At 39.8% G+C, this 17,080-nt stretch overlaps 1 protein-coding gene across 3 annotated transcripts in view; it reads left to right on the forward strand.

Annotated features, from left to right (window-relative positions):
* The window catches only part of ryk (receptor like tyrosine kinase), a 40,619-nt gene continuing 23,539 nt past the window's right edge, over positions 1 to 17,080 (forward strand). For 2 of the 3 annotated variants that reach the window (XM_029277040.2, XM_020632759.3), the window contains exons 1-5: positions 1 to 655; positions 13,238 to 13,359; positions 13,443 to 13,542; positions 14,453 to 14,584; positions 16,580 to 16,642. In XM_029277040.2, the coding sequence (XP_029132873.2) occupies positions 436 to 655; positions 13,238 to 13,359; positions 13,443 to 13,542; positions 14,453 to 14,584; positions 16,580 to 16,642 (637 nt within the window). In that variant the 5' untranslated portion in view covers positions 1 to 435. The remainder of the gene's footprint in view (positions 656 to 13,237; positions 13,360 to 13,442; positions 13,543 to 14,452; positions 14,585 to 16,579; positions 16,643 to 17,080) is intronic. The other variant, XM_020632750.3, reaches the window with a different exon arrangement.

Genomic DNA, 17,080 nt, shown 5'->3' on the forward strand with positions numbered 1-17,080 from the left:
TGAGATAGTGAGGAAAAAGCAACGGGAGGACAGACCATGGAGGGAGGGAGCTGGATGTATTAGCCAGTTTGCTACTTTGGGACACTTTTCTTTCCTCTTCGCCTTCATTTAAAGACGCGGCTGTAACGCGGCGACATGGTGGCGGTGTGTGATTTAAATACCGGGAAAACGTCGTAAATCTCACGATCGCTCCAATGTCCAACATCTGACGGTTAACAGTTAGCACGACCCGACGAAAGTTAGCCTGCTCCGGCTAACTTAGCCTTTCTCGGCTGGCGAGAAAAGACATAAAAAAAAACCCAAACAAAGCTAGTCGAGAAGGAGTTAAGGCTAAAGTTACTCGTAATGTTGCCACTCGGGATTAACTTTAGATACGGATGAGAACGAATTCGCCCCATAGGGAACAACGAGGAGAACAACCAGACGACCACTGCTATGTTGGGGCTGATTCCCGGCTCTGGCAGCCCGCCTGAGTCCCGAGGTTGGCCACACTCGGTGCTGTGGAGGCTCGGGGGCTTCTTCTTCCTGCTGCTGCTGGAGGGTGCAGGTTGTCTGGCCAGCCCGAGCAGTCCTTCAGGCGTCAACAACAACAACAACAATAACCAGCCCAGTGTCAACATATACATGAGTGTGGAGGAGGTGAAGAAGCTTTTAGGTAAGAAGGCCTGGACGTAAAGACAGCTGCTGTCCTCAAACTTCATCTGTCTGTCTTAGTTATCTGATGTGATAAACCTGTGCCAGTAAACCACTCTCATATTTATTTATTTTATTTCAAACTGAACTAAACTTTTCTAAAGTTTTACCACTTGTTCCGACTTCGTCCAAGCGGCAGCCATACTGCTTCAAACTAGAAAAGGTCAATTATGACAAGTGTTGTTGACCAGGGAACTAACATGGGAATTAAACTACATTTTGCATTTCCGATAGTTTAAGAGTTAAACTGGAGAAGTTCAACAACTTTTATTATTGCCATATCGTACAAAACACACACATGACAACACAGAATATACAAACCAGGCAAATACCCAAAAAAATAGCACAACAATAAAATGCATTTACAGCAAAAATACTGAATGACCTCCTTGTAGTTTTGTTAATTTGAAGAAAGCCTGGCTGGTATTTACTTGTTGAATACAGAGTGAGGTTGTATGTGTACTCTTTTGATAACATTTGACTACAGTTTTGAATCTGGATTGTAAGACTGGACTTGAATCAATCAGGGGACAATTTGTCACATGTAGGCTATTCATGTTTATTGAGGAAAATAATCAGAGAAGTTTTGTCATGCTATTTTTGACCTGTTCCACTTCATCAGAGTTCCCCACCTTGTCTGTAGTGTTTTGAAGGCAGGTGTCTGATTATTGGACGTTGTACAATATATAATAGAAAGTCAGGAACCAAAATATATCAATATTATCCACATAGTTTGTGCAGGAATTTCCAAAACCAAGACAAAAGTGCAAAAGATCACAGCATCAAATGCAGAGGGAGTGTCAAAGGGCCGGATAATGATTGTTAATAAAACATATAAGACAGACGTAGAGGCTTTGAGTCAGTGTTATATCAATATACTTCACTAACAAATGACCTGTCCATTTAAGATTTTATTTTTTATCTTAAGCGTCTTGTGTACAACACTGCTTTATAGAGACAACTGATTGAAGCTTGAAGCAGCCTCACAGCTGTGTTGTGTTTCCACCTCTGGGTGGTATGCTGATGTGTCACCAGGAATAGTGGAAAGGAGGAAGTGACTAAACCATACATTCAAATAAAAACAGTATGGGATTTTTGTGGTCAAGTGTCAGCGTTTGGTTACATGAAGTGGACTACAGGGGGGCGAGTGGGGGGCGAGTTTGGTCCACTTTGTTGTCAGTATTGTTGGGAGTTAATTTTACAGCCTCAGAAGATGCAGAGAATGAGTATGATCTGGTCCATGTTTGGTATTTGGATCCAACATGGCCATATGAAGCCATCATTTAACCATACAAAGATTTACTCTGTAGTATTGCATTTTTAAAAAGTGTCTATGAAACGCTTTCTGTTTTCATAAACGTCCTTCTTGTGTTGCTTGTCACTAGTGTGTTTTGTGTATTTATACTGTGTATTTATTTACACGTCACCTTTTTCAGTTCCGTTCAACTGAATTGGTCACAGAAGGGCAATTCATTTGCTGCCTACCTAGTCCATACTGACAAATCCAAAACTGAAAGACAACCTAATGTATTAAAGAGATTAGATTGACATGCCAAAGTCAATACAAGAAAACTGATTTCAGATGTAATAAAGGACTTGGAGTAATCACATTCTGTCTGTGTACAGAATATTTCCATCTTCTCGTTTCTCTTTCTTTCTTCAGCTTCATGTTTTGTGTATTTTTGTGTAAGTACAGTGAGAGCTTTCTAAAACAGGAGTCATGTTCTCTGCATGTGTACACAAACAGTGTTTGGCAATCAAGCTGACTCTGATCCACTCTGAACGTGTGAGACCTGAGAAAGAGACAGATTTTCAGCTTTTTTTATCCCACAATTCAGCTGTGAACCGACTATTATCTTTGTTTCTTGCTGCCAAGCTCTAGCAAGTCTATAGATTGGTCTTAAGTTGTTAATTTAGGGTTTACTGAAGATGTCTGGAGGCTGTAGTTTGAAACCAGTCATTTGCCATTTGAGTGCCACTGTACAGCTTAATGAGCGGGTAGAAGTGTTAGTGCGTAATGTCTTTGTGGAGGGAGGAAGCTGAGACTGCAGCTTCTCAAATTGACTAATGGGCCGCTGTAAATACACGTATCCTCATGCTATCATTGGACTCAGCGTTTTTGCATCAGATGGGGTTCAGTACGACTCAGCAGTTTAGTTTCTGTTGTCCTTTTGTCGAGGAGAGTCAGGTGTGTGCAGGTTTTTATCAGGGCGTTCTCTCTCTCTGATGTATTCTTCCATCACTATGTTTAGGTTTATTTTTATGGTTGAGCTCAATCATTAACAAGATGGTGTGATGCTTTAAAATATGTTATCCGGTTTACTGGATAATTTTGGCCTTTGGGATTTTGACAAATGCATCAAAGTATAAGTCAATGTACCGTTTTAAAAAAAAACGTTCAGCCCTTTTTCACCACTCTATAATTTCCTTGGTGTTGGACCGTAGGCTGACTCTGTCCATTTTGGTTCCTCTTCTTCTCCATCACGCTATAGTTAATCCTCTGTTGCCAGACCAGGGCCTCTTTTGTGGTTTTACTGAGACCTTGTCTGGTTGTTTGGAGAAATCTCTTAATTTTCGACAACTTAGTGTGCAAACCAAAAATATTTTGTGGACAGAAACTTCCATGATGTAGTGGCAACTGTAGGGGAGGAAGACGCTGCTGCATGGAGGTGAAAGTGGCACCAGTTGAGGGATAGCTTACTTGACTATGTGCCGATGCAGATCCATTTTCTTACCCAAGCAAGACCATTGATACAACCTCCAACTCATCAGTTATCTTAATAATGTGTTAAAATACAGTTTATATGTACATGTCTATGAGTTGAAAACAAACCAAGGGGGGCAAACGCATCAAGATGAATGACCTGATTTCAGCTCTCAGGGTTTTTGGTTTTAAAACTTGTTCCTTGAGTTAGCTCTCTGTTTTTCAGGCATTTATTGGTTCATAAGCTGCTACCAGCCCTGTATGCACACATGTTTTACATACATACATGCAGATGACTTCCTGTTTACAAAAAAAAAGTCATGTAATCGCCTAAAAATGTTCCCTTAACCACAATGGGCTTGTGTCTCTTAACAATGTTGGGAGTTTCCAGAGAATCTTATATTTGACATAGGAGTATCCGGTCAACCAGTTCTGGCTATCCAAGCTTTACGCTAAAGAATGCAACAGTATATTTGAGGATGTTTATATTTGTGTAGTGTGTTTTCTTTATTTTTAATTAGGGAAAGTGTGTTTTTTCCGAGCCTGTAGTTCAGACCATACACATTTTTAGATTTTAACGTGGCATATAGACCTCTGAGGATCAAACAAAAGGGCTGACAGGACTCCATTATGCTATTCTCAGATTTGACTTGTCATGGCACGTGATGCACAGGTGAAATGAATAACATTAATGATGGCTCTATTCCATGTTACTGTCCATTGAGCCAGCATTTACATGGTGACTTGTGCATGGGATGCATTTAGACTTTTCAGGGTATTGGAAAATATGGATACATGAATGAAGGATGGCTGTACTTGCTTTAATTGAAGTTTACTAGTATTGTGAAGGCTCACTTCTTGACTTCCTTGAGTAGAAGAGGTTCCTCATTAATGTTATTAGTATCATCTGTGCTGTGACAAGTCAAAATGTCTTACTTTTGCTGACATCAGGTAGGACTTAATCATTGTTCATGTTGAAATGAAAATGTTTTTTAGATGTATAGAGACATACACCCCCTGTGGATGTAGAATTTTATAGAGCCCTGTACTAAACTAGTACCTGTCTGTCAGTACTATAATATTTGAAAAGGTTCCTAGAGTTACAGCTATTCACCCTCACCTGACTGCCTCCCTAAGAGTGAGTGGTGGTTAAGTAGTAGAGCGTGGTATATTTCCATTAATTATGTTCACAATACAGCCATACATTTGTATTAGTGAACTTAGCACAGAGACATTTTTGTACGAGGAAAGAGTGCCAAAATCAACTCCTGTAGTCTTGCTGGGGTCGTACTGCTCTCTGAACATATGGAGTCTCCATTCAGAATTCATTTTGATAACTTTAACCAACAACCCGACTCTCAAAGGGCTGCTAGGGAACAGGAAAGCGTCATGTCTGAATTGAAATGGGATTTGCAATTGCTCAGTGTATTTGTCTATGGTTGAACTACAGGTGGCATCCCTGATTGTTTTTGCATACGACTAACATGTAGTGAACTGTCTCATTCCCTCCTCCTGTCAGCTCCTGTATCAGCTATGTCCCAAAACTCTCGTAATGGGTTTGAATTGTGCTGGCAAGTTCAATCCAAAGGACTGGGGTTGGATAGGGCCTTTCATTTTGAAAGTTGTTCAGTAATGACCCGTTCTCCTCCAAAAGGAAGGCATTTACATAATTCATGTAAACTTTATTTCAGCAGAGCCTTTAACATCTTTTAGGTGTTTCTCTGTCCTGAGCCATGTCTCTGCTCAGCTCACATGTTCCTACAGAGGGCATGTTTTTGTCTTTGACACATGACTGACAAATATCCTTTATGGTTTGTCTCTGACACATGTCCTGCACATCCGGCACATATCCAGCGGCAGGATATGCATTTTGGCTGAGCCTCTTACGTGAAGAAATTGCAGCCGTTTCCTATTATTTTACCATATATTCTATTAGCTTCTTTTAAAGATATTTCTCTGAAACATTTATGATACAGAGGCAGCTTTTGTTCACCACGCGGACTCTTAGAGTGCAATAATACTATGTTTGGTATAGATTGATTCATCAATTCTTCTTAACAATTCTTTTTTGATACAGTTTATTTGTTGGTGACCTGGATCTTAAAATGTTTTTAAAGCTATAAAATCAGACAGTGACTCTATCAGCAGAAGCAATGTCAGTCATGGTGGATGAGATTGATGAAGGTAAGATGATCATACATCCTCAAAGTTTTCTGACGTTCACCTGGGTGAAAGCTGAGTCCCTGCCCTACCCTTATTGCCCCCTCTGTCCCTTCAACAGAGCCCCCCCTGTCCTGCTGCTATACAAAGTAACAGGACATGTTTGCAAGTGCACCAGTTTATCAAGCAGGGAAGAATCCACAATTTTTTTTTACAAATGTAACAGAAACACTGAATGTTTAGAGATGATTGCCTGGGAGACACTGCATCAAAGTGATCTCTGAGCAGTCATGAAGACCATGACTCGACCTATGACATTCATTTTACAGCCTTTAGTGTTCGTTCGTTTCATTTTTCCTGGAATTCTGGCCATCCATGTGATAATTTATGATGGTTAAAATAAAAATAAGTGCTCTACTCTGTGTATTCACTTGCTGTCAGCTGTAATAATGATCTTTTTGAGCCTAGTTTTCCATGGATTATTCATAGCTCGACTTGATCCCAAACACATTGCTCTGAGGAATCCTTCTTGATGGAAAGTCAGCACTTAAGAGTCTGTTTTCTAGTCTTGCATGGCACACTAAACAGTGTCACCGTTTTTTCTGCATACTGAAGCAGTGCTTGGCTTTTCCAAACAAAGCAAAGTGACCAAAATCAGTATTGTATAGACAAAATATGCAGTTCCCTATTCAAATCTCCAGGTCTTCCAATGCTTAGCTTTGAGAAAGAATCATGCACTGTGCAGTCACAAATTTCAATCAGATAAACTCCATTTGGTGTAACAAGGTCTTCAAATGTTGTACTCTTTAAAAAAAAAATTCATTCTGGAAATTCTAGCTATATGTGGTTGTTTTTTGTTTTTTTTAGATCAATTGAGTTGGCCATTTTTGGCTTACCCCTCTGGCTCAGCATGCAAAAATCAAAATAACCAGGGTCTTATGAAACTCTGGGGCAAGTGTGCAAAATTGCCTTGAATTCTGAAAGGCCAAGTGCATGTTGACCAGCTAACCCGCCTACCTCTCCCCCTCCTCCAAAGAGCTGAAAGGCAAGCAGGGGCTTTGAAAAAGAGCCTGTGAACAGTGAGGAGTGATTGGCAGCAGTATTCATTTCCTTCATGCCACTCTCCAAGGATCCTGTGCATGGTTGAATAGGGGAGCCCCCGCTTTCACATCTTTTGTCTGAAAGCTGAGGCTCTTGGACAAAAGATGGGCCGCTGCTTTGCAGGAGTTTTCCTATTTTGTGTCAAATTTACAAAATCTTTATCAGATAGATGTCATCTTGAAAATTCTGCTTTTCGCAGTGTTTTTGGAAATACAGAAATTTCAGGAGCAGGAGATGTCGAAATCAGATATATTTAAAGCCAATTTCTGTAGGATTTCCTAAATAGAACATTCTTTTGTAGACAAACATACCGTTTAAAACACCAAAATATTTGACCTTGCACAGCCCACCTTCCTAAACCCTGCACTCACAAAGTTGCCCATGCAACCCAGCATCCAAAAATAGATGAGGTGGATGGCGTGCCGGAGACCTCCTTAAGATCAAATCATTCTGCCTCAAACAGCTAATCATTTTCTCACTAAACCATTTGATATTTGTTGAGCAAACGAAGGAGCCCCTTTGGCAACATGTAACCATCAACGAGGTGCCTATAAAGGGACATCAGTGGAGGACAGACTTGCTCAGTTTCCTCACCCTGCCTTCATCTTCGTCTGCCCCGGGGCTCTCCATGGAATTAGAGAGAGAAAATGATGCATGGTTTCTTTGAAGAAAGTCAAAGAAAACCACACTGATGGTGACTTAATGTGTTTTTTTTTCCAGGTCTAAAATGTTGTAGCTGTTGCAGCCTAATTGTTGAAGCCTGGTAGTTTTCTTTGGTGAGGATGTTTAGTTCTGTATCGTGTTGTCTTCTCCTCCGTTTGGTTCAAGTTGGCCATGCAATCTCAGTCTGAGCTGTCAAGAGTCTGTCTTAAAAGAAGTCTATGAACACTGTCAACAACTAATAGATGCCCTTCCTCTAGCATAAAAGGGAAGCAGCAAGCCAGGTAAATAAAACGTGGATGGGATACAAAATTGAGCAAGCCACAGCACACGTAAGAGCAGCTGTAAACATGTCCTAACTGAATGAGATACAATTGTTTGAAGCTGACTTTTTGTTAAGACACTGTTTGTGCAACAATATTAGCTCTGGTTCAACAGAGAAAAGGTCATAAGTGACAGGAAGCAGGAGATCCCTTATTAGAGGCCTGCTAGCTCACAGTGCTAACCCAGCTAATGTTGCACCTTCATACATTGAAGATAAAGCCAACTGATGAGGGGTTTGGCAAAAAGCTGCAAAGATATCTACTTTAATTTTTATGAATGTACACAAGAGCTGAATGAATAATAATATGCGACGTGCTGTGCTGTTATTAACAAAATAAAATCTGGTAAAGAAATTGCGCTGTTATGGTCCAGGAAATTCAACAAACCCCTGCTCCATTTTCACAACATGGCAACTTTCTTTTATTTGGCCAATCTCTGCACCTTTTTCACAAGTTTGACCATTCCTTTATTCTAACAGACTGCCACAAAATCATGTATTTTAGGCCACAACAATCATGTAATACGCCTGCAAAACCCTGGAGGGACTGATATACTGCTAAATGGAGTTTTCAGGGAACTAGACCAAGACAACACTTTTACTCTTGGACATCTGTCCTGAATGTTAACTTATTTGTCATTGTGAACCAGAGTGGCTGTCCCAGCTTAATTCAGATGCAGACTGTTCCAGAAAGAGGTTGTATGGTGAAGGTTCAAACTGAAGGACAACCCAGACTTTCAGCCCCCACTCCTGCAGACTTTATTACCTGGATAAGTAGTTACAGCAAAACAACTCTCACAAGTGCCCTACATCTCTGAGAGCTGACTGTGAGATGGGATGGCATGTCAGGTGATTTCCTGCTGACATTGTTAACCCAGTTCCTTGTGTGAGAGTGGATGTTACTGAAGCAGAGGGAATCTGTTTTGAGAAGAGAGCCAAAATCAGATTTTCTGGAAAAAAGCTATCATGCACTTTTTATGTGCACTACAAAGTATTTCCATTTATGCTTTTGGACATTAAACATCCTGCATTTAAACATAAGCTTGTAAATTCATCCAGTTAGCCATTATTGTGTCTTTCTGATTGGCAAATTTACAGTGAGGAGCGTGAGGCAGCTGCTTTGCATGTTCAATCCATTAAGATTTTAGCTTCATGTCTTTTTAGTCACAGTTCTGTCCAGTTAATAGTTTTACCAGCGTGTCTGATATCTTAAATCTCGAGATCCTGCCTACATTATTCTCCCTTCTCCTGTCTCATTCATGTCTGAGGATTTGTTTGGAGTTTCCACTTGATAGAGTTTCACGCGGGCCCTCATTTTCTCCTTCCTTGTTTAATGTGACCAGTATCTTCCAGTGAACACTAAGGGGGGCGTTTATCTCCTGAGCACTCAGGGATGAAGACTTTGGGAGGTATAGTGTTGACTGTGTGCACAAGAGGGTCTTTGTTATCCATCCTGGACCTTACCACCTGGTCATGGCCACCTTTTGTTCTCCTTGTTCAAAGTCTGCAATGTGATCAGCAGCTCGCAGAGGAAAAACTGCATGTTGACTCAAAGACCTGCAGAGCCCCAAAATGTTTAGACTAGATTTAGATTTGCTTTAATGATCCTGATTTGTTTATGATTTACAGTTTTATTATGACATCCTAACATGAAAGAAATAATTTTTCTTTTTAATACATTTATAGTGATTTTGAATATGGTTTTATCTACAAGTATCTTCCTCTATGTCAGTGTCTTCACCAGTATGAAAAATGCCGGAGGAGGAATGGCTACTGTTGAAAGAAGTGTTTATATGTCTTGGAGAAAGAAACTAAATCATACTCCAGTAAAGCTGCTTCGCAGCCATCATCAGAGGACTGTGTGAATAGGAAAAATTCCTAGGTGTAATGTGTTGGTACTCTAGGAATGTCAGCTGGGTGTTTTTGAATGAGAACATGTTATTACTTTTGTTTCGATTTCTGTTGAAGCTAGTGTTTTTGTATTTCTGGGAATCTTTTTTTCAACACAGAGATGTTTTTTGAACAATGGCATGATCCTGAAGTAGATCTCAAAATCGTATATTAAAAGGCTGTGTCTGACCTCTAGTTGGCACCTGACTGAAAACGATGATAGACAAAGGTTAAGTAACAATAGTCTGCTGAGTTATTGCAAAATCAGCCAGAGTATGACAAGTATGTTAATCTGCCTATATATGATGACACTGGTTTCAGTGGTTTGGCTGGCAAGTCCACTGAAAGTGCTCATTTTTGCCACTGACAAGCTTCAACATTGCTGTAGGACAAGGCCTTTTAGACCTGTATTTAGATTCAAATTGGGCGCAGGTTAAAATATTCAAATTCCTCTTAAAGCAGAGGATAAAGCGTTCTAACTGCTTGAGTTATAATGGTGGAATATACCTCTTAATTTAAGAAGTTAAATCATGAGAAGTCATTGAAGGGTCCCTATTTTGTTTTTTTTATACCTACATGTGCTTTTTGAATTGGCTTTGAAAAGATCCACACACTAAACAGATGCTACTTTTTAAACCCACGTGGCTGTTACAGTTTGTTGAACTAAGAAAAGGACCAACATCGTCCGGAGTAACAGAAACCAGTAAAACACTGACCAGGTTTTAGCGCTGTGGTGTGATTGTTGATTTTGTATAGTTTGATCGTCTGATATACAAAAATGACTTTGACCTTCATTTTCAATCAACAATACCACAATATGTCATCATGCATGACAGGAATAAACAGTTTACCGTAGCACTGACTGAAACAGTTGGCATGTGACTGTGGACCAAACAATGCATCAATGACACCTTGTTTTATCCAAACATAGTTAGACACATTGGTATGTGCTTCTTGATAGAGGATCTAACTGACATCTTGGTTTGGCCAATTCTTGTGAAATGGTTCATACTGAAGACGAATCAGGCTCTGGCAGGTATAAGTATGATTTAAGAATAACTAATGGAGTGTTTGTATTTTATCACTATTTCAACAACAAAGTTTTGTGTCATATATCTCATTATCTATGATTAAAAATGATGAAAATACTAGATCTATTACCTAAACGTGAGGCTTTTGTTTTGATCCGTTGTGCCATTGTAAAGTGTTTGTGCTGAAGCGTGCTGCAGTTGAATGTGTTTTAAGATCAGTGTGTTGTGTGCTGGCTGTTGTTGTTAATCACTTGACACCAACAGAGAGAGAAATGGAAATGTCCAGCAGGAAATAATCCCTCGAAACATAACAGGCTGCCAAGTTATCACACTGGAATTCCGAATGATGATGTTATTTTCCATTAGTGTTGAAAGAAGCTGAAAGCATTCGATGTTTGCATCTGTACTGGCTACAAGGAAGTGATGAAGGGGAGCTCTTAGTATGTTGTTGTGAACAAACACTTACTTATAAGGATCTTGTTTAAGAACACATTCAAGTTATGCTGCTTTTCCATTCCTTTCAAATTCCTTAACCTTAAGAACCACTTATTCCCTGTTCTCACTTTATGTACACAGTCGAGCTCTTGTTGCTATTCCTTTACATTCCAGTTGTGAACTACTGTAGTTGTGTTTAAGTCAATGGCTGAGATGTTGTGGGAGGGTCTTTGGGCCTTTATGCCTGGTTGCATGCTTTAATTGGCATCAACGCAGTGTGGCCATGTGTTGAGACAAGAGAAGTACACAGAGTTGAGCTTAAGAGAGGCAATTATTACAGAACGTAACTGTGTGGCCTTGGGTCCATCTGTTGTGTGTACATGTATATTCACATAAGAGCCTGTGCCTAGACTTCCTGATTTCTGTGTTCCTGTGTCTTATTTAAAGCGTAAGTAACAGTATGAACCTGCTCTTACGAGATAACAAAACAAGAATAGTCATGTGAAAATAGTCAAACTTAAGGCAGATATTTTGCTCAATGTTCCCCTGAGGACTAGGTAAAATAAATAAATAAATAAAGTAAATGATAACATTAAATCATGCATGTATACAAACGAATATTTAAATAAATGGCCAAGTGGATGTTCCTTCATAATGTGTAACTAAGCCACTCTTTGCTAACACGTTTGCCTTATTGTCTTTTTTTCCTGCCAAACCTTCTTGTTTGTGATGTTTGGAGTTAAGTGATAACTCGTTATTTATTGATCTGGAATCACAATAGAGTCTTTATCTGGATTATGCGCCAATATTCCCATGCAGAGTCATTCAGAAGGCAATGCTACGAGGCCTTTGGTACATTACCAGCAGAGACTAAGCGCACTAAACACTATAAAACTATAAAACTCAGAGCGAAGTTTATGGCAATAAAATGAGGAAAACATTACTAAAGAACCTTTAATGAATCATTGCTCCAGCACGCTATGAGGCAACTAGGCTTAATGTTGCTTTAATGTTGGATTTCTTCAAGTGAACAAAATGTGTAACTACATACTGATAATTGCATTGGAAACTGTACAAAGAATAAGATATGTACATGCATATTAAATATTAATTATTAGATTTGAGCATACAAATTTGAAGAAAATTTGAAAATTACAAGAACACAGTTTGGATGTGATCATAGACGAGGATTGAAAGCCCTAATTCGGATTTTGATCTTTTGGTTACAGTGTGTGTAATTAAGATAGCCAACCACATAAGTGGTAACAATGATGTAAAGTTGACAATATATTTATTCACATAAAAGTAATGTACATTCATAGATCTTAGTTTTATTTGTTTAGTATTTTACTGGAATGAACAAGAAACAGCTTGCACTAAATAATGGATATAAAAGTCAGCTCTCTTACTCTGTGTGCTTGGTAAGGCAGCAGTTTACGTAACACCCATCCCCTCTTTAAGTTGGTAAATGCCTGAGAATGTTTTTAATTGAGCCAATGTGAGAGCGGTCTAAGAGCTGCAGCTCTTAGACAGCCCCAGGGTATTGGGGGGAGCCTGGGCACATTCTTCCCCTCCCTTTAAACTAGATACTTGGAGACTGATAGACAGACCCGGCTCTGCCACACAGACGCTTTCAAGGACTGATAGCACTGCCCCAGGCCAGAGTCGGGGATTTCAACAGCACACTTTTTGATGCAGCAGGAACCCAATGGAAAGACTTTCTGAAGCTTGATTTTTTTTTTTTTTTTTACGTGAAGAAACAAATGAATTTGTATAGCTCTCCAATGTTCATGTACTTAAGCAGTCCCTAAGCTTATGATGACGTGTGAATGTTTGCACAGAGTGGATGTTTCATAGTTAAGTTAAAAATTGTTTTATATCTAAGGCATTCCAAAACTTTCCTCTTAACCCTTACCCTGCACAATTTGGTTCCCTGGTTAGAAAATTGTGGTCATATTTTGGATGTTGTCTCACTTGAACGTTTTGAAGTTTTCCACTTGGGCACTAAGAGGTCTCAAGTACTAACAGATGTGGTTAGTCCATCTCTCTTATTGTGGGGGAAACTCTCCAAATCCAAGCTGGCAGGCTGATTGGATATTTGACCATTTTCCTTGGGCTGGCTAGATTTTCTCTTAATTAGAAAATATGTTGTCTTTTATGTTGTGTTTGGTGTTTTCCTTCATGATAACAACTATATTAAGTTAACATCCCTGAACTTTTCTGTCTTCTGTCCTCACACAGGCCTCGATGCAGAGCTCTTTTATGTGCGGGACAATGTGGTGAATCATTATGCTCTCTCCTTCACCCTGCCGGTGCCCAGTGACACCAACAGCCTTCACTTCACATGGCATTCCAAGACAAAGGTCACTATCAGCATCAGGAATTTTAGTTTTTTTCACTTTACTTCCTATTTATATGCTGACAGTTTTTGGTGTGATTTTTCTAGGTTGACTACCGGCTTGGCTTCCACATAGAGAATCCTATTGCCATGAACCAACCCCGGACCAACATCTCCATCCAGGGGGAGGTGCCCCGTGTTCCCTCTGGTTGGTCAACTGTTCCCCTTTCTGTTGTATTGCTATTTGTCATTTATCTACACTTCTTTCAAGGAAGAATGTGCGACTTTTTGATCCAGTAGATATTGCCCTCGAGCAACAGCATGAAACCAAAACAAACTTCTGTTTGGTTGCAAACCTCAAATCCCCCTCCCGCTTGCGTTCGCACAAAGGAGTTATGAATTAGAAAGCACCATATTTATGCACCATTAAGCGCAAGCAGCGGACATAATTGTCCTTGGCTCGAGCTGTAATTGCCTGTGGCCTGCATTGTTGTGTTAGCAGGCTAATGTTAGCTCACTCTGGCTAATGTTGGTTAACTCATAGCTTCATATTGCATTTAATCTAAAGACACTTCTGTGATATCCAAATAAGCAGTGATACAAAACAACAAAAACACACATTTTATTGTTGTTTTAGTAAATTGTGACCTGTGCCAAACTTCTCTTCTTCTTTTATAATGTTGCTGACGTAATGAAATTAAGTGAGTGAACTTTAATGTTATGCCAGTTATGTCAGAGTTGTTTGGATGACTTTAGCCATTCCAGGACTATACATTGATTTAAATCATATCCTGTGAGGGCCCATTCACTGGGCCTTTCAGGGGCCAGGCCATTTCTGACGGGCCTGCTCACAACTATGATAAAGAACATGATAATGGAGTTGCAGACTAGCTTAGTACAAAGACTAAAAACATGGTCTCACATTGTGTAACTGCTAGCCCTTTAGATAACTCAATATGTCCTTCGGCATCTCAATTTATTTTAAGTGCAATGATATATTTTCATTTGTAATAATCACTGACTGAATGCATCTTTAACTGGTGATTGTTGCCACAGGTTAAAACCATGAATTCTGCATTGCAGGAAGTTTTCTCACTAACGTGTGTGTGTCTCAACAGTCTTCAGAGTGGACCTCTTCTGTTCAGGCAAGGTGGATGGAGAGGCTGTTATAACAGTGCAGCTCAATCTGACCATACACGCCAACAACTACACAGTGCTCAACTTCAAAAGGAGGAAAATGTGCTATAAAAGTGAGTATCTGAGCAATCAAGTCATAGTTTGAACAAAAGCATGTTAAGAAAGTAGTACAACTCTATTCAATGTTGCCTTTCTTTGCTAATCAGCATTATTACCTATCCACCTTTGTAGAGGACTTCTTTATATGACAGCATAGATGAAATTAAAATAGTAATATTTTATTGTGGAGAATGTTGTTAACTTAAAAGCTAAGGAGTCACAGTGAGAAATGTACAGGTTTTTGTGTTCTGTATTCAGTTTGTGCTATTCTCAAACAGCCTGAAGATAATTATATATGGCCGAGAGGTTTCTTGCCGTACTTCTTATGGAAACAAACTCATCTTATTTTGAGCATGAGTGGAATTAGTGGCTGTAAGAAAATCTTTGTATGCCTCAATGGTGGTGTAATGGTAATGTGAGATGTATGCTGAGAAAAACCTGTCAACCCTTTTTTTATGATTGTGCCTGTAGCCTTGTAGTAGAGGACAGCCATTGATGTGTCTGCTGTTTATTATCATCACCTTGGCTTACCGACCTTTTCAATACTGGAATCTTTAGGAACTCATGACATTGTGTTTAAAAACTATCTCAGGTTTTTGTTCTTTGGCCTCTTACAAAGTCCAAGGTATTCCTTTCTGGTTCTTAGCAATGAATACTACTTGCTGTCGATAATGCACAATATCTACCATGTTCAGTAAGTGTTGTTTCAGCAGCGTGACCCACGATAACGATTTAGAGATGCATTAATTGGGAAAATCTGTAACGATACTGATACCAACGTTTGAAATAACAATTGATTGGTAGCTGATTACCGATTGCCTTTTCCGATGTTTGTTTCATGACTCCACAATGCCACAAACTTTATCTTTCGTTTTACAATGAAAACAAGTCAGTTTGTCCAACAGTTGATTTCATCTGCCCCTAAAAACCCTTTCTCTGAATCAGTAGTCAGGTGTACAAGATGTCATGTCAGCATAAAGGTGATTTGTCACAACAAATAAACATCGACATCTGTTCAACAGGACCGATATAGGCTGATACCGTTGTTGAACCAATGCATCAGTGCATACCTGTAACGATTTTATCACAATATAGTGATTCTACATAGATTGAAAGACAAACATGTAAATCTAAATCTGATTAACTAGAGAATATGAAATGCCCCTAAAACAGGAATGTGCAGGATTCATGTTTTTGTTCACTGTCATTTTGTGTCAGTCACCATTTTCACACTTCATCTCTTAACTTCTTTGCACTGCTGTCTGACATTTCACTGTACTCTTCTTTTACCTGCTTCTTTAACCCATTAACTTCCATTTACGTTGCCCTGACCCATTTCATAAGAGCTGCCATGAGGAGTCATGGAGTAGTGACTCGTTGAGTCTAATTGGCAGGTAAATCAGTAAAGAGCCCCATACTTTTTTAATTAATATATCTATGTGACGCCAGTGAATTGATAATCACTCGCTTTTATATTTATATATATATTTATATTGCTTTTTTGATATAACCCATTGGTATTGCATCGTAAAGCATTTCATCGTATCACTGGCCCTATTCAGACAGTATTTACGCCCCTGTGACGTTTCTCCTTCAATATGAATGTCGGGAGGCATAATGGGGGGGATGAAGTGATCCACTCTCTGTACTCTCTTCGGCTGTAGAAACAGAGGCGGGATGGTGCAAGCTGAGCCAGCGAGGGAGCACAGCGCTGTGTGTGCGTGCATGTCTGACTGTGTGTCTATGTGGAGCTCCTGCTGTGACTTGCTTCTGAAACGCTGGCATACACAGACTGGGACACCATTATTAGAAAGTCGTGGAATCAATATGGATGTACATACACCTGAGGAAAAACACCTTTGTGAAAAAAAGCTGTCTAAAAAAGGGCTAATAACTTAATGTTGTAAAATGACCCTGCAAACGGCTTAATGAGCATTTTGCTGCTTTAAATTAAGTCTTTACTCGACACAGGGGCTGAAGATTTTCTGTCTGTGTTCCTCTTTCGACAGGAATAGAGTCTGACCCCAAGATTGCCATTCCTCTCAACAATAACACTCTTCCTCGGCCTGACTGTAAGTAATCTTATTTCTGCATCCTGCTCGACTTTATCTCTCTCTCTCTCTCTCTCTGTCTCTCTCTCTCTCTCTCTGTCTCTCTGTCTCTCTGTCTCTCTCTCTCTCTCTCTCTCTCTCTCTCTCTCTCTCTCTCTGTCTCTCTGTCTCTCTGTCTCTCTCTCTCTCTCTCTCTCTCTCTCTCTCTCTCTCTCTCTCTCTCTGTCTCTCTCTCTCTCTCTCTCTCTCTCTCTCTCTCTCTCTGTCTCTCTCTGTCTCTCTCTCTCTCTCTCTCTCTCTCTCTGTCTCTCTCTCTCTCTCTCTCTCTCTCTCTCGCTCTCTCTAGCAGCTCCATGTGTTGCCTATCAAAGGTGGCATCAAGCTGATACGACGGGCTGGGCTTGTAATGAAAAGTTTCTCTGTATAGCAGTGCACACTAGTCAAACATCCATAATTACA

Source organism: Labrus bergylta, chromosome 6 (assembly GCF_963930695.1).
Source record: "Labrus bergylta chromosome 6, fLabBer1.1, whole genome shotgun sequence".
NCBI lineage: Eukaryota > Metazoa > Chordata > Actinopteri > Labriformes > Labridae > Labrus > Labrus bergylta.